The sequence below is a fragment of the Carettochelys insculpta genome, chromosome 19 (assembly GCF_033958435.1).
Source record: "Carettochelys insculpta isolate YL-2023 chromosome 19, ASM3395843v1, whole genome shotgun sequence".
Taxonomy (NCBI): domain Eukaryota; kingdom Metazoa; phylum Chordata; order Testudines; family Carettochelyidae; genus Carettochelys; species Carettochelys insculpta.
In genome coordinates, this window is record NC_134155.1 from 18,633,613 (window position 1) to 18,655,957 (window position 22,345).

At 44.9% G+C, this 22,345-nt stretch overlaps 1 protein-coding gene across 9 annotated transcripts in view; it reads left to right on the forward strand.

The window, feature by feature from the left end:
* AUTS2 (activator of transcription and developmental regulator AUTS2) overlaps positions 1 to 22,345 on the forward strand; it is a 1,222,405-nt gene that overhangs the window by 320,616 nt on the left and 879,444 nt on the right. For all 9 annotated transcript variants that reach the window (XM_075013769.1, XM_075013774.1, XM_075013772.1 and 6 more), the window contains exon 2: positions 21,691 to 21,900. In XM_075013769.1, the coding sequence (XP_074869870.1) occupies positions 21,691 to 21,900 (210 nt within the window). The remainder of the gene's footprint in view (positions 1 to 21,690; positions 21,901 to 22,345) is intronic.

Below are 22,345 nucleotides of genomic sequence, written 5' to 3' on the forward strand. Positions count from 1 at the left end.
TGTTTGGTGCTTGAAGTTCAGGTATTTAAGGTGTGAGTGACACTAACAAGAGTTGTATGGCAGTGAGGGCCACCAGGAAATCAGGTGAAGTAAAGCGAGGAAGAAAACGAAGGATTCAGAATTAGCTGTTCCTTTATACAGAAGGTTTCAGAGAGGCAAATGAAAAGATTTATTTGGCTTTATATTTTATTGATCTTGATACCCAGCCTGCATGGAACCCTAAAAGTATACATTCTGTATTCTGTAAGAGCTACCGAACCCTAAAAATGGCTCTCTAGTCCTATAGCACAACAGCAGACTCTGTTCACGTCAGCCTTACATGTACTACAGGTTGAACCTACCCAATCTGATGCCCTTGGGACCTGACAGGTGCTGAACCAGAGAATTTTCTGAACCATGGGATACTAGAAGCATTACCAGCACTTCCACTGCTTCCTGGGCTCTTAGAGGACAGTTAAGGTTAAATTACAGCTAAAGAACAGCACAGAACACAGAGCCAGGAATGGTGGTTGTAAACAAACTTTATGGGGCCACAGGAAACTTGGCCACACCCATGGTAAGTGGACATACAGCTAATGAAAATCATACCAGATAATGGATGTTTCTAGCCTTTAACTCTCTCATCCAGCTAGGTTCAACCTGTATGGACAAGGAAGCTCAATGCTTTTACTCCTCTTAACAGAGGAAAAAGTGATGGTTTTGGAGGCAATCATCAATGCTTTCAGCAAATCTATGCAGCTTATGTTTTTACATTAGTCATTTTCTCAAATCAGACATCCCTGCTGCCTATTAAGTACACACAGAAAATATAGATTATGAGTTAAGAGTATCGACAGAATTTCTAGTGCTATCAGAGAACATTTAATTCAGTTTAATTTTGTGATAAATCTCAGGTTTAATCCCCTGGTTGCTCCATAGTCATGTCTGTATTGATCTTCTCTGAATGACTGTGCGCAGTTTAATAAACTTTGCCGTTAACCCAAGTCGTCTAAAGTGGGAGATTGATCTAGTATGAACTCTGATAGAACCAATAAGTACCTGAGCATCACAGAAAGTATTTGCATGAAGATAAAAGTAGGAGTGCAGTGAGGCTATGTATTAGGAACGGAGTTTAGAATCTGGAAGCCTAGGCATGTCAAAGTCTCCTTCTCAAGATTGGCAGCAGATCTCAGAATGGTTAATTTGATTTCCACTGACCCCTCCTAAGGCCTGGTCTACATTAGACCTTAGTCAACTGCAGATACAGAATTCTAGCTGTGGTGGCTGCATAGCTAGTATCGATGTATCTGCAGTCAACTGCTAGGTCTGGCCTCACTGAGGGAGATTGAGGGGTGTGTTTCTCCTATTGACCTCCCTTACTCCTTGCGAGAGCAGATATACAAGGAGTGAACTGTGAACCTGAGAGATCAATTTTTGCACGTCTGTACCAGATATGTGAAATTGAACTGCGGGAGGTGAACTCCACCACCACCAGAACACCCTTGCAGAATGGTGTCTGTCCCTGGACAATGCAGAGCTGGCCTGGTGGCAGAAAATGTGCATGGAGACTTGCACATTCATGCTTGAACAGCTGGCTCAGCCTCTGGTGGCCCTACCTGCCCGGGCCCCCCTGCCTCTACCCTTCCCACTGCCCTAGGGGCCTTTGCTGGCGAAGTCCCCTGTGACATGACACCAGGCCCTTGCGGCACGGTTCCTGGCCATGGCAAGGCTGGCTGACGCTGCCCCCCAACCAAGGCCGTGGCCTCTCATCTGCCCTACCTCCCTGTGCTCCCATGCCCCGAGGGGCACCCGAGAGGCTCTTGTGGCTGCCAGGGCTCATGCCTTCCCCCACTCCCTGAATGTGTGCCCCCCCGACCATGGCTCCATCTCCTTATCCCAGTTTAAATGCCCCTCCCATGGTTGCAGCCCCTCTCCTCCAATATGTAAGTACCCGCAGCACCTGTGGAGAAAGATTCTGCTCTTTAACACTATGTTCACATGTTTATTAATATAGCTTTCGTTTTTTGGAAGCACCTCCTTGTCCTTGGTTATTTGGTGGGGGGCGCCTGTGTGGGGTGCCTGTATGTGGGTCACTCCAGCCCATGATGGAAGGCCTCCTGGAGAGCTTCCCGAATGTGCAGCCTGTCACAGTTGAGCTGTCGGTCGGGGGCTGCAGCAGCCTGCTCATAGTCGGGTCCAGGCTTGGCTGTCTAGCCCAGCAGGATGGCCCCCTCCCTGGCTTAACAAGGTTGTGGAGGGTGCAGCAGGCTGCCACAGTCTGGGGGATGTTCTCCACCCCGATGCTGAGGCGCATGAGGAGGCACCTGAACCTCACTTTCTCACATCTGAACGTGCACTCAACAGGGTAGCATGCACATGCCAGGTGGGCCTTGAAGACCTCCAGGGAGGTGGTGAGGTGACCTGTATAGGGCTGCAGGGGGTATGCTGGGTCACCCACCATGCACAGTGGCATGGCGACGTCCCCAGTGGTGTTCTCCTGCTGGGGGATGTAGGTCCTAACCTCCATTCTCTGGGCCAGAGCAGACTTCCTGAAGATACACGCCTCGTGCACCCACCCTGGCCAGCCCACATAAATGTTCATGAAGCGGCCCCAGTGATACACCAGGGTCTGGAGCACAATGGAGTCGTACCCCTTCCTGTTGATGAATTGGCTGCCGCCGCATACTGAGACACATATGGCTATATGTGTGCTGTCAGTCGCCCCAAAGCAGTGAGGGAAGCCAAGAGTGGCAAGCCCTGCAGTAGCTGCCTTCCGGTCACTGATGCGCAGCAGCCTCCAGAGCAGCACACAGTTGGTGGTTCGGATGACCTGCAGGGAACAGAGAGCAGATGGGGTCATGGGTGGGACTGAGAGTGCCCCTACCCCCTCCCTCTCAGGCCCTCTGGGCACCCCTTGACAGGGTGGCCCCTCCAGTCGAGGTCCTGTGTGCAGGTGGAGCATCCTACGTCCCCTAGAGCTGGGTCTCCCCTCATACCTCCATCCCCAGGGCTCCCGCTTCCCCGGGAGTCCCCTCCCCTCTCCTCATGCTGGGTTGGGGAGCGGGTTGTGCATTTCCTGGAGGACGGTGACTCTGATGGTCACCTTGCTGTCCCTGAATTGCTGCTCAGTGGAGCAGTAGCTGTCTGGGATGGCGAACTTGCACAAAATGGTGGCCACGCACTTCTCCGCGGAGAGGGTGGGCCACATGCTGGTGTCCTGGCATTGGGGGACCAGGGTGAGCCAGGTGCAGAGCTCTGTTAAGGTGTCTCTCCTCATGCGGAAGTTCTGCAGCCAGCGCTTGTCGTCCCACTGGGTCAGGACTACCTGGTCCCACCAGTCAGTGCTGGTGGGGTGGGTCTGGACCTAGCAGATGGGTTTGGGAGGCCTCAGCAGGGGTTGTGGGGGGTTGAGGCCCTCAGGGTGGGGTCTCCAGCCCTGCAGTTGGAGGACGAGGACTTCCAGAATGGTAGGCAGAAGGTGTGCCTGTGAGATCCTACAGATCCGCAGCTGCTATGGGTCCATGTCTCTTGCAAGCGAGGGTCAGAACTGGGCACAGGCTCAGCTTCACTGGAAACAGCTCAGCGGGCCTCAGCAGCAGGTACAGGGAGTGGATATTGGGTAAGGCTCTTTAAGGCCCCGCATGGCTGATGCTCCTAGAAGTGCTTTCTGGCCATGCGACTGCATGTGGGGAGTTTCCTGGCCTGCTCTTTTGGAAGAGGGCACAAGGCTGTGTGGACGTTGTCTTCTGAAGGGACAGGTAGCTCTTTTGGGCCACATTTTAGGTGTAGATGCAATCTTCTGGCAAACAGCCATCCTCTGGAAGATGATAGTGTAGATGTGACCTTATCTCCAGAGGGAACTCTGCGTGGCCAGCTGCCTGCCCAAAGACTGAGTCTTGTTCTGGGGTGAAAAACTTTTTATGCCCACAATTTGCAAGTGTGTGTCAACACAGAGGGCAAGGCAGTGATGGAACAGTCACACTATATCAAGTCCTAAACAAGTCGTTTGGGTCTTATCCTTTTAGGTGATTGCTGCGAACAGTGGGATTTGCCAGTGTTCAGCCCCACGTTGTAGTGGCTCTCAATGTTCCCATTCAGGAATCCGATTCATCTTGTGTATCCTGTTTCACTTTATTGGAAGACTAGTTGCTTACAAAACCTGACATAAAAATACAAAACCATCAGAATACGCTCTTGCAGAACGTTGGCTGAATTTCTTATTTTTACCATATAGTTCTAAAATATATCAATTGGAATATTGATGTTGTACTTACATTTCAGTGTATAGCATATAGAACAGGATAACTAAGCCATAATCTATATGAAATATTAGTTTGTACTGACTTTACTAGTGTTTATGTAGCCTGTGGTAAAACTAGGGAAGTATCTAGATGAGTTGATGTGCCCCCAGGTGTATGTAAAGCCCTGGTTGAGAGTCAGTTCTGCACAGGATCTATCCATATGATGATCTCTAATCATAGGTATAATACCTTGCTTGTTCATCAGTGCATCTCAAAGCACTTCACAGAGAAGGTTTGTGTCATTAGCCTCCTTTTACAGACTAGAAAATGCTGACTTCCAGTGAACTATGCTTTTGGTAACTTCCCCCAATAAATATTTCCATCCTTTTGAAAGTATATAGCATGAGTCCCATTCAAAATGGGATGTTCATTAATTAGATATAGGCTGTAGGTTGACCATCATCTTGGGCCCTGGGGAAAGGGGTACAGCAGGCCCGCAGGCAGAAGGAGCAGGGCCTTGGACAGCCAGCCCTTAGCACCGACGGGACTGTGGTGTGCCCCAGCATTCAGAGCAGCACAGACTGGTGTTCTGGCAGCAATTCAAAGGGACTCAGGGTTCCGGCTGCTGCCATGGTCATAGTGGTGGCAGTAGCAGGCAGGAGCTCCAAGAACCTTTCAGTCTCTGGGCCTTGGGGCAATTGATGCCCTGTCACACACTCCCCACAATCAGCAGGTTTGGAGAGTGGTCCCAGTTCTGTTTTCAATGAAGCGTATTACAATGCTCCAAATAATTTCAGGTCCAGTTTGCCTGAGTTTGGGCACGTGCTCTTATTTTCTAACCACTGTGCTCTCATTTAAAAATACTTGTCATAGAATCCTAGGAAGGGACCTTCGGAGGTCATATAGTCCAGCCCCCTGCCTATCCAATTTACACCTCCCCCTCTATAACTTCAGACCATTGCTCCTTGTTCTGTTATCTGTCATTGCTGAGAATAGCCTCTCTCCATCCTCTTTAGAGCCACCCTCCCCTTCAGGAAGTTGAAGGCTGCTATCAAATCGCCTCTCAGTCTGCCCTTCTGCAAACAAAATAGGCCCAAGTCCCTCAGCCTCTGCTCATAGGTCATGTGCTCCAGGCCCTCAGTCATTTTCATTGCTCTCTACTGGATCCACTACAATGCATTCCACATCCTTTCTGTTTTGGGGGGCCCAGAACTGGATGCAGTACTCCAGATGAGGCTTTACCAGTGCTAAATAGAGGGGAATAACAACTCCTCTAGATCTACTGGAAATGCTTCTCCTAATGCACCCCAATATGTCGTTAGCCTCCTTGGCTACAAGGGCACACTGTTGACATATCCAGCCTCTCATCCACTGTAAACCCCAAGTCCTTTTCTGCTGTACTGCTACTTAGCCAGCCTGTAACAGTGCTTGGGATTCTTCCTTCCCAAGTGCAAGACTCTGCACTTCTCCTTGTTAAACCCCATTGGATTTCTTTTAGCCCAATCCACCAATTTATGTAGGTCACTCTGGACCCTATCCCTTCCCTCCAACGTACCTACCTCCCCCGCAGCTTTGTGTCATTTGCAGATTGTCAAGGGTGCAATCCACCCCCTCATCCAGGTCATTAATAAAGATGTTGAACAGTACTGGCCTTAGAACTGATCCTTGGGGCACTCCACTTGAAACTGACTGCCAACCCACTTACATATTCATAGTTCTTGTTTGAACGTCTGCATTCATGTCATGTGCCAAGAAGAGCAAGAGTTAAGTAGTTCCAAGAGGGGGAAAAAATCAAGAGGAATAGGAGAGAGGCTAAAATGGAGTGTTTTAACATTACCTCAGTTGCAGATTTTTGACCTAAAGACAAGAAAGAAGCTTTAAAGATAATTCAGGCCTCTTATAAAAAGAATTCTTGATTGCTGTTCAGTATTATCTGGATGCTTTGGGTTGTGGTGGAAATTCAAACAGCCTGGAGAATTTAATGTAAGGCATGATCTACGAGCAACAATTCTAGATGTGTGCAAGTGTCCTTGTCCTTCCTCTGTTCTGTAATATATGTAAATCCTTTATGTGTTTGTCCAAGGAACTTGATAATTCCATACTGGATGAAATATGTTCTCATGCACGCACGCACACACACACACATCATTGCAGGCTTTATTTTCTGCGATGCCTATGAGCACTGCATTTCTAAATATGAGCACATGGGTGAAATAGAAATTAACATGTTGCTAACATATGTTAATACGTTGATAACATTCTAGTCCAGTGTTGAACCTGTGTTTTAAAGGGTTACAAGGTAGCTGGCCTCTGTGGATAGACTGAGCTCAGTGCCACTGGACTGGACTGGAGTTGGGGAGCCTAATCAGTTAATTAAAGAGTACTGGGTGACACCTAGGCTTATCAAGCTCTGCTAGTAGCAGCTGGGAACAACTGCCTGAGGCAGGCTGAGCTCTGGCCCATTCTGAAAGGCAGTGAACTTCTATGGTGTGTTCCTGGATTGATGGTGGCCTGGGGCTCTGGGGAACAACCTGCAGCTGCTGTAAGAGGCTAGGAATCTACCAGCAGCCAGAGTACTGGGTCCTGAAGCCTGGGAGTCTGGTATTGAGCTAAGACTGCTTTGTTGGTTTATGTAACCTTATTTCAAATTGGGTCTTGACTGGGACTGATCATAGCAGCACATGCTTGGAGATGGAGTACAGGGGTGGCTCCCCAGTGACAAGGTAAGAGTGAGGCTTTCTGAAAACCTCTTTTTCTAAGAGTTTGTATGAAGCATAAGTGTATAAAAGAGGATAATATTGCAGAGAAGGTGCAGCAAAAGTTTGCAGCCTTTTTATTGCTCTAATAAATGTGGCAAATTGGGGGGAGGTGCTTCTCATCTCAGATTCCTTTCTAATGGGGGTAAAGAAGGCTCAGATTCATCCTGTATGTGGCTTCTATATAAGTTTAAATGGATAAATTATTTTGGGATCCTATGGGGATGAAAGGTGCTGTGTATGAATGAGAGAGAATTCCGGTAACTGTGGAACTAATGTGTGGTGGTATAGGGGCATAACTCACCTTTTTCTAGGAGCTGGTTCATGTTCCCTCTAACGTTCTCTATCCATGGGTGGAATACATTTTGTTATGTGCACCAAGGTACGTGTGGATTCGCACCATTGTAGAAACACACAGTGCCCACTGTGGGTGGTTGTGGGACCTCTACTCATCAACTTTGTGGCACCTGAATCTCTCCTTGGTGGTTTCCCAAGTGCTCAGCTTACAGGGAACACTGGAGCTGGCTAACTGTTCCTTTTTCATTCTGCCTCTTCTTTAATGATAACTGAGCAGCAAGAAGTAAAACCTGTCTCTTGGCATGAAGACTTTGCACAGGCATTGCTGGCAATTCTTCTCTTCATGCCTTTTTCTTTTTCAATCCTTCAAGAACATAAACACTTGGTGAGACTGTCTCTGTGTGTGCTGCTCATGTAGCATATCAGGCACATTTCTTTGAGGCCTGGGACTGTGGAATAAAGACTATACCATTGGGGATAGATTACTATTTGCTCCAAGAGCTACAGACTTTGTCAGCAAATTTGGAAGTGTAGATTCTGTAAGATGCGATTCTGGTTGTGTTACTTTACAGAAGATGTCCCTGTCACACATTAGCTGTTCAGAATTATGGTCCACATCTTTTCTTGATTTACATCCGTGTAGTCTCAATGGCTATGTCTACGCTAGAGCAATCTGCCAACGGAAGTTTCTGTTGGAAAATATCTTCTGATAAACTTCTGTCAATACATCGCAGGTGGACTGCCAAGTGGCTCAAAAGAGCAATTCATTCTGTGAATAGAGTGGCTGGACTGCCTGGCCGCGCTCTCAACAGAATGGCCACTCTGAAGCACAGCAGACAGGGCTGCCCGGTATCCTGGAAGCCCCGTCTGTCAGCAGAGGGCCCCCCAGAACATCTAGACTGGCTTTCTATCAACAGAGGCATTCTGTCTACAAAACTCTCTAGTGTAGACATAGCCAATAGGCTTGATCCATAGCTGTTATAAGTGGGCAACACCGTGTTATAATAAACATATAATTTTAATACGGTCTTCTATGCAATATGTTTGAACTAAAATGCTTTGCAAAGCTAATTAACGCATTTGTAGTTTTGAATGAAAACGAGTGGCATGAAGAAAGGAAAAGGAGACATGGGAAGAGTAGAATCCACAAGATGCGGAGAGTGAGAGTGTCTTCCAGGCATTAGAGAATGCAAACTTGGGCGAGGTGGTGAGGCGAGGTCTATGGTGATGGAGTTTGAGATGGCTTAAACTAGTAAAAGGGTGGGGAGCAACAGATTTAGGTGGGATAAGTATATAGCTTTTGGGCCTACAAGAAAGGGGTTGCAACAATATTACAAACTGCCTTAAGAACAGCAAGTCCTGTGGTGCCTTAGTTAATAACTGGTCCTACTACTGACAGGTTCTTTCTTTTGTATTTTCACTATATATGCCCTGGGTTCTGTAATTTCCACTCCAACTCCTCTGAAGTGAGTTTTAGCTATGAACGCACATACCCTAATCAATTTGTTAACCTCTCAGGTGCCACAGGACTGCTTGTTTTTTTTTTTTTTAAAAATTACAGACTAACATGGCTACCCCTCTGTGACTTTTTGCTATAAGAATGTTTGTGAGAGCTCAAATTCTTTGGTCCCCTTTCCCCCAAGAACATACTGGGGGACTTCCAGGCAGGTCAAGGCACCATGTTTGTCTTTTACTTAAATCTTGCTTATATCCATTTCTCCTTCCAAGGAACTCCATAAATTCCACGGTGGCTGTGTAGCAGGAGTTGTGGTGGGGGAGGTGTAGAGAGAATAGATTAAGAATAGCATTAGTGGGAGAATTGTTTGTGAAAGGATTTGAGGTGTGAGCTGAGATCAAGTGCTTTGATATTCATCCTTCTTTCCTTAAAATAAATGGCATGCGACCTTGTCAGTCCATCAATGGCATGCGACCTTGTCAGTCTGATTTTACCACATACATCTGAAATGACATCTTGCATCACCCCTTTAGATTCCAGATGTAGGTTTATATGGTGTACTGCTTACAGAGCTGGGTGAATGCTGCAAACAATTTATACATGAATATCCACATGTTTGTAAAAACTAACTTGCTTCAGCTGTCTCAGTTAACTCCCTATTGAGTTTGCTATCTGCAAAAGGTTGTGTGACTAAATTCTGCTGTCAAAGTTTGTGCAAAAGTGAATTTTATTCTCTTGTGCTTTGGTACATTCACTGTCCTCAGGCTGGAGCCAACTCAGGATGGTTAGGCAAGGAGACTTGCAATCGGGAGGGGCTGGAACTAGAATGAGATTTGCTGGGGAAGAACACTGTGTCTATACCAGATATAGAAGTAGACTGCCGATACGCAAGTTTAGCTATGCCAATTGCATACCTAAAATAGACTCATCAGTGGTTGACTTCAATGGCTGTCTGTACAGAAGAAGGTTGATGGGAGCATTTCTCTTGTTGACCTTTCTTAATCCTCACCGCTCACAAGGAGTTCCAAGATTGACTTTGATGCTGGAAAGTGCCATTTTGCAAGTGTGTGAAACAAACCCTTGGAAGATTGACCCTGAGTGGGTCGATCTTCCATGGTAGTTTTGACCTAGCCTGGGACAAGAAGCCCCAGAAGAGGAGATGGGACTGGCTAGGTTAAAAGACAAGGACTTGAATACAGAGCCAGGAATGAAATTCCCAGCTGCAACTGGAGTGAATGTGAGATGTACTTGACTATATAAAGAGATATATAATACTAAGCACTCTTTTAAAAAAGAAAAATCAGGCATCTCCTATTGGACACCCAAAATTCGTGCATATATTTGGACTTAAGTTACACTTGTTCACCTGTAATTTTTGGAAAGAATATTCCTGCATGTCAACGTTGTGTAAATAAATTAGTATTTTTGACGCCCTCATCTACCATAGTGATAAATGCCATAAAGGAGCCCATGAGGGAAATGAAATTCCATCATTAAAGCTGATGGAATAGTGTGCAGTAATTAAGGTGTGGAGCCACATACTGAAAAATTAGAAGCCAACAAAATATTAAGTAGCTGCTCCATAACTGAACACCATCCTTTCTGTATATTGTGTTGGGAAAAAACTGTATATGATCATGTAATTAAAGACTCTCGTGAGGGAGCTGAATTAAGGTTGCATAGGGAAATGTAATGCTGGCACTCCCTGATAGATTTGTTTGGAATAGTTGGACTTTTGAAGCCATACTCTTATAAATAGTTTTTTTGTGGATAGTTTATATCATCAAAACCCAAGAATGAATTGCATGCATGTTAATGATGTTGTTAACTGCTGATTTTTGGTATGAAAAATCAAAGCAATCTCATTGCTACAGACTCTTTTTATGAACCATATCTCAAACAGACAGCAAAGTGCTCTTTCTATTGTTTCTGTCTTCATCTGTAATCATCATAGGATCCTGCAGACTGGTACAGCCTTTCATCGGCAGGTTGTTGCACAACTTCTTTGGCACAACACTGAACAATTTTTGTTGGGAGATTCAAGGGAGATATAGGAGAGATTGGAGAATAATTTCACCAAATGCAAAGGAAACAAAGTCCAGTGTCAAACCTTTTGGCAGAGGTCAGGTAACATGAGAAAATTACTTCAGTTAGTGGATCTATTAATCAATAGCAGTTGACGTCATGACTCTCTCCTCCAATCTTCCATGTTGTAAAAATCATGGAATTTCCATAGTTTGAGACATCTATTCTCTTTTGTAGTGCACTTCTAGGTCTATCTACAGGAATTTCAGGGGTCAGGGGAAGGGGGAGAATGCTTTCTTTTTTTCCTTAATGTGGACAGCCTTTTGTTTTTAAATGTAAAAGAGTTCAAAATAGATGTGGAGTGAGTGTGCATAAGAGAGGTTAATAAAAACCTGAGTGGGAACAGTGATTAGTAAAATGATATAACATACTGTGGCCAGGTAGCTGGCTGGCCTCGTGGCTAGATCAATGAGTAGGTGGGCCAAAACAGGGTGAGTGGGTGGGGGGTGCTGGCCCCCCACCCTGGTTGTCCTGACTGAGGGACCCTTCACCACTCCCTTGCTACTCCTTATGTTTGGGGAATAGTCCAAATTCCCCTTAGTTGGAGTCTCTTAGGGCTTGTCTACACTAGCTTCCTACTTTGAAGGAAGCATGGTAAGTAAGTTGGTTATTAATAAAGTGCTGTGGTGCATATGCAGCACTTCATTAAGCTAATTCTCCCCCATGGCAACTCCAAAGTGTTAAACTTCGAAGTGCCAGCTTGCTTATAGCTGCGGCTCACCCGCCGGTTCTTTGAAGTGCCTGGGCAACTTCATCCCTTTACTCCTCAAAATTTTGTCCTCCCTCGGGGCCTAGCACTGCGGGTATAGCAAGGTGGTGCTACCTGGGCCCAGAGGCTTTCTCTAACCAGGCCCTTCTTTCTCCACTCCCTCACACACATTAAAATATATATACAGTAATAAAGGTTTTATAGAAGTTACCTTCTGGGATCTTGCTGTAGTATCATAAGAGAAATATATGTCCTCATCTCCCTCTCTTTCCTGTTAGCAAGCAAGGGCATGATGGAAAATGCAGTCCCTTCCTGCTCCAAGCCCACGTTTATTGGCGGGGAGCTGCCCAAGGAACTACAGCTCCCAGAATGCCTTGGGTTCCACCATCATGCCCTGCACAGTGCAGCAGGGAGGAAGGGGAAGAAAGTGGACACAAGGAGGGGTACGTTCACACCCTTTGCCCCACCACCTTCTACATGGACCTGACTTCCTATTCACATGTAGCCCATGCAGTATGGCTTCCACAGATATTTCCAGAAGCTTGGTTTCAGCATAATCCAGTTATAGTTCCACTTGCCTGTTCTATCAGAAAGAAACAATGAATGACTATTGAAAACTCTCATGCAACTTTGAATTTTTTTTAAAGATTTCAATGAGCAATTAGTGCATCATCTTCTGGCCTCCAAATTTTGCTGATGTTGCCAAAACGATAGTGATAAGTGAGTAAAAACAACTAAGAGTGTCACTGAGGGATTTCCATCCATCAAGTCAAAGAACTTTTCTAAAACAGAGCTGCGCAAGATCACTAGAGTGCAGAAGAACTTTTGGTAGTCACTGACTGGAATTATTTCTTGTGGTGCTGTTTGAGAAGGGTTTCCTTTGTGTGTTGGTTGTTTGGCTATCTTAATAAGTAGCGTTTCTGTGCATGCTGCTAGTTACATTGCAGGATTTCCAGATCTTAGCTGTATAATCTACACCAGGACCTGGCAAAATACAGTCCAGGGGCTTGATCCATCAAGTCAGACCACCAGCTCTGGCCCACCATCATCCTGTGTCCTCATATGCTTCTCAAAGTGGCTGGTTGCAGGCCCATTTGTTCTCTGCACACTGTGCACCCTGGGATAGGGTGGGAGGGGCTTCACACACTGCTCCCATCCAGAGCACAATCTCACAGCTTTCTGTGGCTGGAAACCAGGCACTGAGAGCGGCCTGTGCAGTGTGTGGAGGTCTGCCCGCCAAGGGCATGCAGAGAGCACATGGCCCATGAATGCAGCCACTTTGAGCCTGCCCAAGGCTTCCGCTGTCCTGGAGCTGCCTAAGTAAGCACATCTTGGCCAGAGCCTGTACTTGGGAGAAAGGATGGGATAGGGTGCCAACACTCTGCCCCCTGTTCTACACACCTGCCCCAGCTCAGAACAAAAACTCTTTACCCCAGTCCCCTGCCCCAGGGCACAACTTCCTCCTGCCCTAAATCACAACCCTTCCTGATCTCTGCTGCAAGTCACAGCCTACTTCCAGACCCTATGCCCCAATTCCCTACCCTGAGCTCCCTTCTTCACTCATTCCAGACCCAACACCTCCTCCACTGCTATCATGGAAGAGTGCTACCCTGGACTACTTACCAGATTTTTGGATTCCCCTCTCTCCTCTTCCCCTGCTCCACCACCCCCAGTCAAAAATTATCGCCTGCTCCAGTCTAAACACTTCAGTTTCTTGGAAACAAAACTGTGACTATCCAGCTTGCTATGTGTGAACAAATCAAACACACAAATCCCTCCCAGAAAACTTCTTCTCCTCCTTCTCCTTGTGTTCTTCACATTCATCCTTCATTCCTGCATGGTCCTGCTTTTGCAACTCTTATTGACTTCAATGAAGTTAGAGGGTAGCCTCTCTAAAGACACGGTCCATAAAGCATAGTCAAGTCGACTGCTCCTCCAGCATTGTATTTTGCCACACGTAAAACTAGACTTTGTAATTGGCATGAAAAGAACTGCTCCTTCATTCTTCGTTGGGGCTTATGACAGATGATGAATTTGGTCCCCTCATGACTTATTTATAAGACCTATTCCATTGCTGTTTTGTTTTAAATCGGAGCATTCCTTTTCCATTTGGTGTTCTGAATAATACACGTAACTGTTAGACTGGCTCTGAAAAGTGATCTTGGTGTAATCACTGTTCTTGGATGTTGGCTGTGAGCGTTGGAAGGGAAATACACTCTGCTCCTCTCTGATGCTCAGAAATGTGAGCGTATTTTGAGTGAGGTAAAGATTTCTCAATGGATGGTTGTCTGGATTTCTGCCTGTTCTTCGGTTGGCAGTAAAATGGGGTTACAGAGATGAGCTTGCTTTGTAACAGTTTTTTTTTCTTTTTTAAAGCAGAACATTTAATTTGAAGTTGCATGGCTTTCTATTGCTTGTGGTTTCCTTCTTGCTGCAAAACCACTCTTTCACATAAGGGTTTGTGACAAGCATGGTATAGATTTTCAAGCTTAACTCCAACTTAACTGTGTTCTAAAACATAGAAGTTTAGATATGCTAGCTCTGAAATGTCATGTGCTTTTAAGGCTGTATTCACAGTTGATTCAGAAATAAAGTCCCCTTCTAGTTTGGAACAAAACCAGAACAAAAAGTAACCCATTAAAATATTTCAAGGAGATTGAGGGTTGAACCTGTTTGTAATCAGAATACCTGGAGTTGCAGCCAAGATAATTAGCCATGTTCTCTGCTGTATTGGGGCATCTTTCTGTGGCTTTGGCTTTACTGGGGTAAGAATCCCTCTGCATAGGATGACATAGATGGCTGTGGGATAAGAGGTTTGAAGGGCAATAACTAGGATCTCCTACAGCAAGTTGCTCTCTGGCTGCTGGAGTGGAATTTCAAGGCTGTAGGCATCAGCTACAAGTTAGTCACCTGCGGGGACAGGGCACCTTGGATTTGGTAATGCATGAACCCAACGAAGTTGTGAGAATGACTATGAAGATTCCAGTGAGGCACTGGCACTGAGACACTATTGTGCTTCTTTTGCAACAAACATAGCAAGTTTCACCCAGTCCTTGTACTCAGTGTTGCCTGTAAGCTGGGTGCTTGTGCATCCACTCAGAAGAGATTCATGTGCTGCCTATCTGATTAGCAGAGTGCACAGGGGTAGGTTTTGGTTTCTGCTGGAGGTGCTCATTTGCATGTGCCTTGGTATGCGTTAAAAATATTATTTCACACCCAGGTGGAAAAAATCCACACATGGGTGGAAGAGATTAGCGGGATCATTGCTGCTACTTTAAGAATTATAGAGGTGTCTTTCCAAGCTTCTGCTGTGCAAAACATTCCCTGGGTGTCCGTGCTTTTCCTCCACTCCTTCCCCAACACACAATTTTGTTTGAAATCTTAATATTAATTGGAGTAAGAGGATGGCACTGCTACCCAGCAGTCATCAGCAGGCCTCCTGCTTGCTAGTGTCATGGCAGGAGGCCATTCAACATGTGTGGCTATTCTGTGCTAAGGAGTGTGCAAAGGGATTGGTTTGATGAATGTGCCTGATGGAAGTAAAGCATACACACACGCACACATATAAATACCAATTCTCCTTTGTATTGAATTGTGTGTAATTATGTATTTGTGCATTGGAAGCACTTTACTGATGGAAGATACCCTGAATAATGTGGCAGAGTTGGCTTTAAAATAAAATATAAATATTTGTCTTACTGATTTAACACCGTAGATGTTTATGTACAAGAGGGAGGAGAGAGAAATACCAAGATAAGACTGTTTGCAGGACCACTTTGAATCAGCTGTGTGTGTCGCAGTTGACAGCTCCCTGACACAAAATATGAACTCTCCTTATCTGGGTAGATATGTGGAGCACCCACCCCCACTCACCTTAGTAGTGTAGATTATTTGTATTACAGCAGGGTCTAGTGGCCTTGAGTGAGATTGGGCCTTTGTTGTGCTTTGTTCTGTATGTGCATACAACAAGGGATGGCCTCTCTTCTGAAGAGGTGTCAGCCTACATATGAAATACAGGCAAAAGGGTGGAAAGGGAAGCTGAGGGTTTGCCTACACTTGAAAGGGCAAAGCGCTGCTGTGGCAGTAGTGCTGGGAGAGAGCATTTTGGGCACGTCTATACTTGCAGGAACATCGACGCTCTGGGCGTCGATCTTACAGGGCTCAATTTAGCACACCTAATAGGATCATGCTAAATTGAATGTTCAGGGTGTTCCAGTTGAGCCTGGTATGCCTGCCAGTCAGAGGAGTAAGGGAAGTTGATGGGAGAGTTTTTCCCATCAACCTACTGTAGGAACAGTGGGAAAAGTCGATCTAGTATACATCGACTCCAGCTGCGGTAGTCTTATAGCTGGAGTTGTGTATCTTAGGTGGACTTTCTCCTTTAGAGTAGACCTGCCTTGTATGAAACTACTTCCGCTAAGGAAATATCTAAGAGCACCATAACTTTGCTGCAATTGTGGGGGTGATTTTGCACACCCTCTAAGTGAGAAAGCGGCAGTGCAGTAAAATGCCCCTATAGACCTAGCCTCAGACACAAAGAGAGGAAGTTTTGACTTGCCCAATGTCAACAGCAGGGGAGTGGCAAAGCTGGGAATAGACTCCAAGTCTCCTGACTCCAGCAGTGCCCTATGCACTGGACTTGGCTGCTTCCTATCCTAGTAAATTCAACGTGGAAACTTCCCCCCGCCACCCCCTGGGTTTAACCTTGCCTCTTCCTTGTTTCCCACTCCTAGTATCAGGGTAAGACAATGGTCAGCCTTTGGCTTTCCTTTGGCTGCTCTAGGAGCCAAGCAGTGGTAAACAAATGGCTAGTACATGCTTTGACAGAACCCCTCTTGCTGGCTAAGCATAACAGCATCTGTCTGTTTCTCAGATTTCCTTATCCATTACTTTATCCATTAGTCTTGCTTAGAAAAGGGAGCAAAATGCAGTAAGGAAAGGGGAGCTGTGGCATTCCAGGCTTTCTGCTGGTGGCTGGGTCTGGAAGGACCTGGAAAAACTTGTTCAGATGTTGAGGCCTGCTGAGGGGTGCTTTTCCAATCAAGGGCCAAGAATATTGTCCTGCTGTTCCCTGCTAAATCAGTGCTCTGCCACCCCTTTCCTTTCTCCCTGGCATCTTAAAAGAAAGGAACAAAGGGATTACCATAGCTGAACACATCCAGTGATGTGTGCAATCTGTTATCAGGTCAGACAGTGACCTATTTCAGACGCTTCCAAGACCGAAGGTGGGAGAAAAAGATACATCAAACCTGGCCTTTTCTTGAGTACTGTACCATATACAGGTGCCAAGCAGCTGCCCAGAAGCATGAAGGTTGTTGGCCTTTATAATTTTTATCATATTTTGTGTAACACACTGTGTCTAATCTTTAATTTTGCATACTCCATGCAATACCATTTTGTTCATCTGCCAGTCAACTCTGCAGACAGAAAACTGGAGTCATGTCTTACTTTTCTAAAGGCTAAATCTTAGACTATGTCTACACTAGGCAAAATAAGTTGCCCACAGATATGCAATTGCCATAGCTAAAATCAGTGTATCTGCGTTCAGCTAACTTGGCTGTCTATACAGGGGAAGGTTGACGGGAGAGTTTCTTCCTGCAGCCTTCCTTATTCCTTACGTCTCCTGGGGAGCACAGAGTTCAACTGCAACCCCTGAGAGGTCGATTTCCTGTGTCCATGCTAAATGCACAAAATCAATCAGGGTCAATCTTCCCACAGAGTGTAGACAAAGCCTCAGTGAAATAGAGGAGAGTGGGGTGGTTAGCCTTTCATTTTTGGCATCAACACTCAGTTATAAATACTATAATGATACAAGGCAGCAAAAGTCTGGTTCCTGTTCTTGTGTAACTTGTATTGAGCTATATCACAAGTTGCTACAGCGTTAACTGACCAGATTGGAGGCCCACCTGGTTCTTGATTTGTAACAATGAGTTGCAAGTATGCATTGGTTCCTTGTTCCTTTCTCACAGGGAGCAGAGCCTGTCACTTTTAGGAGAATGAAGCAGTTTCTTCCTCTTTGGTTAGGTTGTGGCTTGGCCCCAGACATTTAAGATCTCATGTGTTTGCTTGGTTGTATGCTGAGAGATGCCCTTAGAGGAGCAATTCACTCCAAATGGTAAACTAACTACACTCTGCATAGGGATGACTCTAAACTCAACTGACTTGTTGGCAAATTTAGCTAAAATATGGGGGGTTTGGGGGAGAAGAGTTTTCAGCGAACTTAACCCAGCTGTATCTGGGCTACACTTGAGAGTAGCAGGGAATTATGGCCGATCCAGCAACGCTCATTAATGCTAGTGTGAGTTAGTCACTTCTTGATGGAAGTATTAGTCCCTTGAGCCATGGTATAAATTTGGAATTCTGCCATAGTTGCATTTAGATTCCCAGCTGTGGAAGAATTCCTGCAGAAGCTTTTTTGCCATAAGGGGAATATTTTTCCCACAAAAGTCTCCTTCTCCCCTCCCTCCTTGGATTTTACAGTGAGTCTTTCTGACAGCAGTTTTAAGGTACACACATTAAATCCCATAGCCTAACAAAATCCCTGGGTTCATGTAATAGTGGGTTTGTGTAAGTTTATGGGTTCCCTCATAAACCAATGGATTGTATGCTGACTTCACACAAAAAATGTGATTGTGAGCTCAGATATAACAAACTTCCTTCATAATGAAGTATCTTTTTGTTTTGGTGCATTGCAGTATATGAAATGTAGTTCTGGCACATTCATTTACTGTGAAGGGGGTCTGAGGAAAGTACAGGTTTACTAAAAGAGTTTGCTAAAGTTTTTCAGTACTGTTCAAGCACAAGTTACTGATTTCAGTGCTGGAAATACAGGGTGAGATTCTGTACCTTGAGTAATACAAGTGGTCAGACTAGATGATAGCATTTCCTTCTGAGTTTAAAATCTGTTCACCATTGATACAGTACTCCTGAAGTCAATCACCAGTGGAATTATACTGATTTACATCATCTGAGGGTTTGACCTTATCGATATAAAAATATACCCATGAAATTATGAACTTTAGACAAGGAGACGTTATTTTAGTTGGAATGGGAAGACAAGGTAGCATTTTCACTTACTCGCTATTAGTAATGACCTAGCTGCCAATTAACAAGGCTTGGCAGGGTTAGCTTTTTAGCAATAGATGTGGATTTCACTAGAGGGAGAGAGACAAACTGCTGAAAAAATTTATTCATTCCTGATAACAGAAATTTAAAGATAAGCAGCATTTTTTTTTTCTTTCTTTGCCTGAGAACTTGTTAGTAGGGGGACTGATGAACTTATCATGCCTTTGGGCAAGATGGAATGAGATGTGTGGCTGGAAGGGGTGGGGCCTCACATCAAAGGGATAAAGCAGGGACAGCCAGCTCTCAGCTCTGCCTAGAGCACACCATGCTGTGTCCAACCCCCCTCCCCAGGCAGCCCTGAGAACCATCCAGAGTGATCCATGTGGTGCTGTGATGGAGATTTAAAGGACCTGCTACTGTAGAAACATCAGTGTGATGCTGGCAATTTTTGTTGTAATGGTTATAACCCTTGAACTTTCTGAATTTCAACATCCTTAAATAATTCTGACCCCCTTCGGAATTCTGACAAAGTGTGAATGTTTAAACAGATAAAAAAAATAACAAGCTTAAAAGTAAGCATTGATATTCTTTGTCATACTTACGTTAAAACACGAGTTCTGCCAAGCCTCTGTGTAATGCTTTTCTTCAGTAATTCTCCAAGCCCTATATACAGAGGAGGGATGGGAAGACTAAAGCATGCAGAGGTAGAGTGACTTGATCTTGAAGCCTTTTCACGAACACGGATTAAGGCTACCAACTTTCCTGTGGAATGGGTAATAACAAATGGATAAAACTGAGGCACAGAAAAGCGAAGGAACTTGTTTAAGATGGCTTAAGTGAAGGGCAGTCCTGGGAACAGAATCTGCTTCCTATGCCAGTTCTCTTGGATGATGCTCCCTGGTCTCTTCAGTAGCAAAGCTGAATAGTGACCACCTCCAGTTAAACGAACTCTACTAATGTTTTTCACCATAAATGCTCCTTGTGGTGAAGTAACTGTTTGGGGAAAAGTTTTCTAACAAAAAACAAACGAGCAGTAAAGTGTATTCTATTCACTGAGCCAAGTCGGGAAAATATATCCGGCTTCTTAAACAGTATTTTTTGGCAGCATGTGTGTGGTTTTTTTTTTAGCTTCCAGTTCTGAACCGGCGTGCCCTAAGGCACAATGGAGAGCTCTTCATGCTGTAGCTCGATGATCCTTAGCTTGCTGCATAAGCAGTTGCAACGTAGAACTAAGCACTGAATGCTCCAGGACCTGAGTGCATGAAACCTAGAGCTAGGAAAGTTGATCACTTTTCATTGGGATGCTCTAAATCCACTCAGCCAGCTGAAGAGGCTTGGCAGAATTCAGTTTATATATTGAAAAGTTTTGACCACTGATACTAATGCCAATTTATACATATTTTTTAATCTATTTACGTTTTCAAACTTGTGGGTAATGACACCAGAGTAAGATAATGGGCAGGGAGTCAGACAAATTATTTAATAACTTGACACTGAGATTAAATCTTTGTAACGATAAAACACATTGTCAACACCATATATCAAAATATACAGTTTTTCTAAAATTAAGTTATAATAAAAGTTCTTAAGCATTTTTCTTTCTTCACCTTCCAAGGCCTAGGAGGGTGGGGGATTGAGACAGGTGAGCCTTCACCCTGTCTGGTGGCCGATAGGATGAAGAGCCCTGTCATTAGCTGGCCACTGTCTTTTCCTGCTCAACTGCTCCCAGTGGTGTCTCTGCAGTATTGCTGTTCCCTGGGGTCACAGCCCTCACTGAGTCTGAATCATGTCATCCCTCCTCTCTGTGCCCCTCCCTTTCCAGGTTCTGGAAAAGCATCGAATTCCAGGCACGTCCGATTTTCCTGACTTTGATTTAAGTTAGGGTAAGAGGAAGTTGCATAACAAATTTGTTGGCTCTAGCTCTTATGTTTCAGGAGGAGTTCTGGAGCAAACAGACTCTCAAACTGATGTGTACACACGCGCACACATACACACACACAAATTAGATAATAATTAGTGGTGGGCTTGAGCTACAAAATTTGTGTCCAGATTTGATTATTAGGAAGGATTTGAGGGTGTCTCCAGCTAAGAGTTGATGGTACTGTTGGCAGTGGTAGCGGCATGTTACATATTTTGGACCTAGACATAAACTTCCCTATGTAATTGTGTGGATAAGTGGGTACGTGGTTCAGGTTTACTTTACTCAAAGCCCACTTCAGTAGGCTTTGTATGAGGCCCTTGTTTTGCTTTGGATCCAAGTATAAATGTGGTGAAAGAGATTAGAAATGCTAGTGAGTGTTTTTAAAGAACATCGTGTCTCTTAATTTAAACATTATAAATAAATGTTGACTTAATAAACTGCATGCAGTTGATAAACAGGTTGGATTTGAAAATACTGAAGTGTGATGAACTCCAGCCAAGAGGCGGGGTGAGATGTGGGTATATAGGCGTGTGATGAATGTGGGTCATGTAACATTTTAATCAACAGTGACACTGATGTATGGGAATGATCAATTCAGTAGCCTTGCACTTTTGTTCTACACTGGCAGCTCTTTGGTTGAGAGAAAACCCATTAGATTCAACTTATAGCTGCTGTCTACTTCTGTGGAGATTAAAAGCAGCCTTACTGTCAGCTTTGTTATACAGCTGGAGATTCCCAACTCTTTTATAAATATGCATTAAAAACTCTTGGCAGCACAGAGTCAGTGGAGCCCCTGATGTGACATGGGCTGGGGCACTTAGCTGATCCCTATCTTGCAGAACAGCCTTCTGGGGCAGGCTGTTCTAGCTGGTATAAATCAGAGCAATGCAAAGGCTTCCCTGAGTTATTCTTTGGCGTGGAACAATGTTTGGTGGCTTGAGGATCATGAACTCACAAAGCTGGTTTACTGCTTTCTTTGTGGTGTCTTTGCTGAACTGCACTGGATACAGAGAGAGTTCGTGGAGTGGTCCCAGTCTATTTCAGTGAAGGAGAGAAGCACAAATGCAATGTTTTTTTGTTTTGTTTTGTTTTGTTTACATTCAAATAAAACATTGCTCAGCCTGGACAGCAGCCAGTAAATCTGTTATTTCTCTCTTACCCCCCTTTCCCCTCTTGTGCAGAAGGATGTAGCATTGAAGCCTCAGGAACGTGTGGAGAAACATCCGAATCGTCTGGCCAAGAAGAAACGGGAAGCACTTACCAATGGGCTGTCGTACCATCCCAAAAAGCACAGACTTAACCATCACCAGTACAGCTCAGACCGGGAGAATGATCGCAATCTTTGCCAGCACCTTGGGAAAAGGAAGAAATTACTGAAGGGGCTCAGACAGGTGGGAGACAAGTTATCTGTTTTTCGTCTGTGTGGGGAGAAGGATTGGATGCCTGCACTTCACATATAGTATGTGTAATCTGCTTACTAGATCTGGGTGATTCTTCTGCTTCCTTTAAACCCGTTACCTGTTGTCTCATTGGTCTGTGTGGTGCTTTTTTCTCAGGCTTTGGTGGTTTTAATTTTCACCCAACATGTCTGGGAGGAAAGAGGTATGGAGATGTGAATGTTAGATAGAAATACAAGGAAGGAAGACCTATGTAATTATTTCAGGTGCTATGTGACAAGCAGGTTTTGCAGAACTCTGCAAGTTCTTCTCATAGGCTGCAGAGCAGAGTTCCCTGTAAGATGAGCCTTTGGGCGGCTGCCCAAAAGAGATTCAGGCACCACCCAGTAGATTAGCAGAGCACATACAGCCACTATGTTTCTACTTGCGGTGCACATCT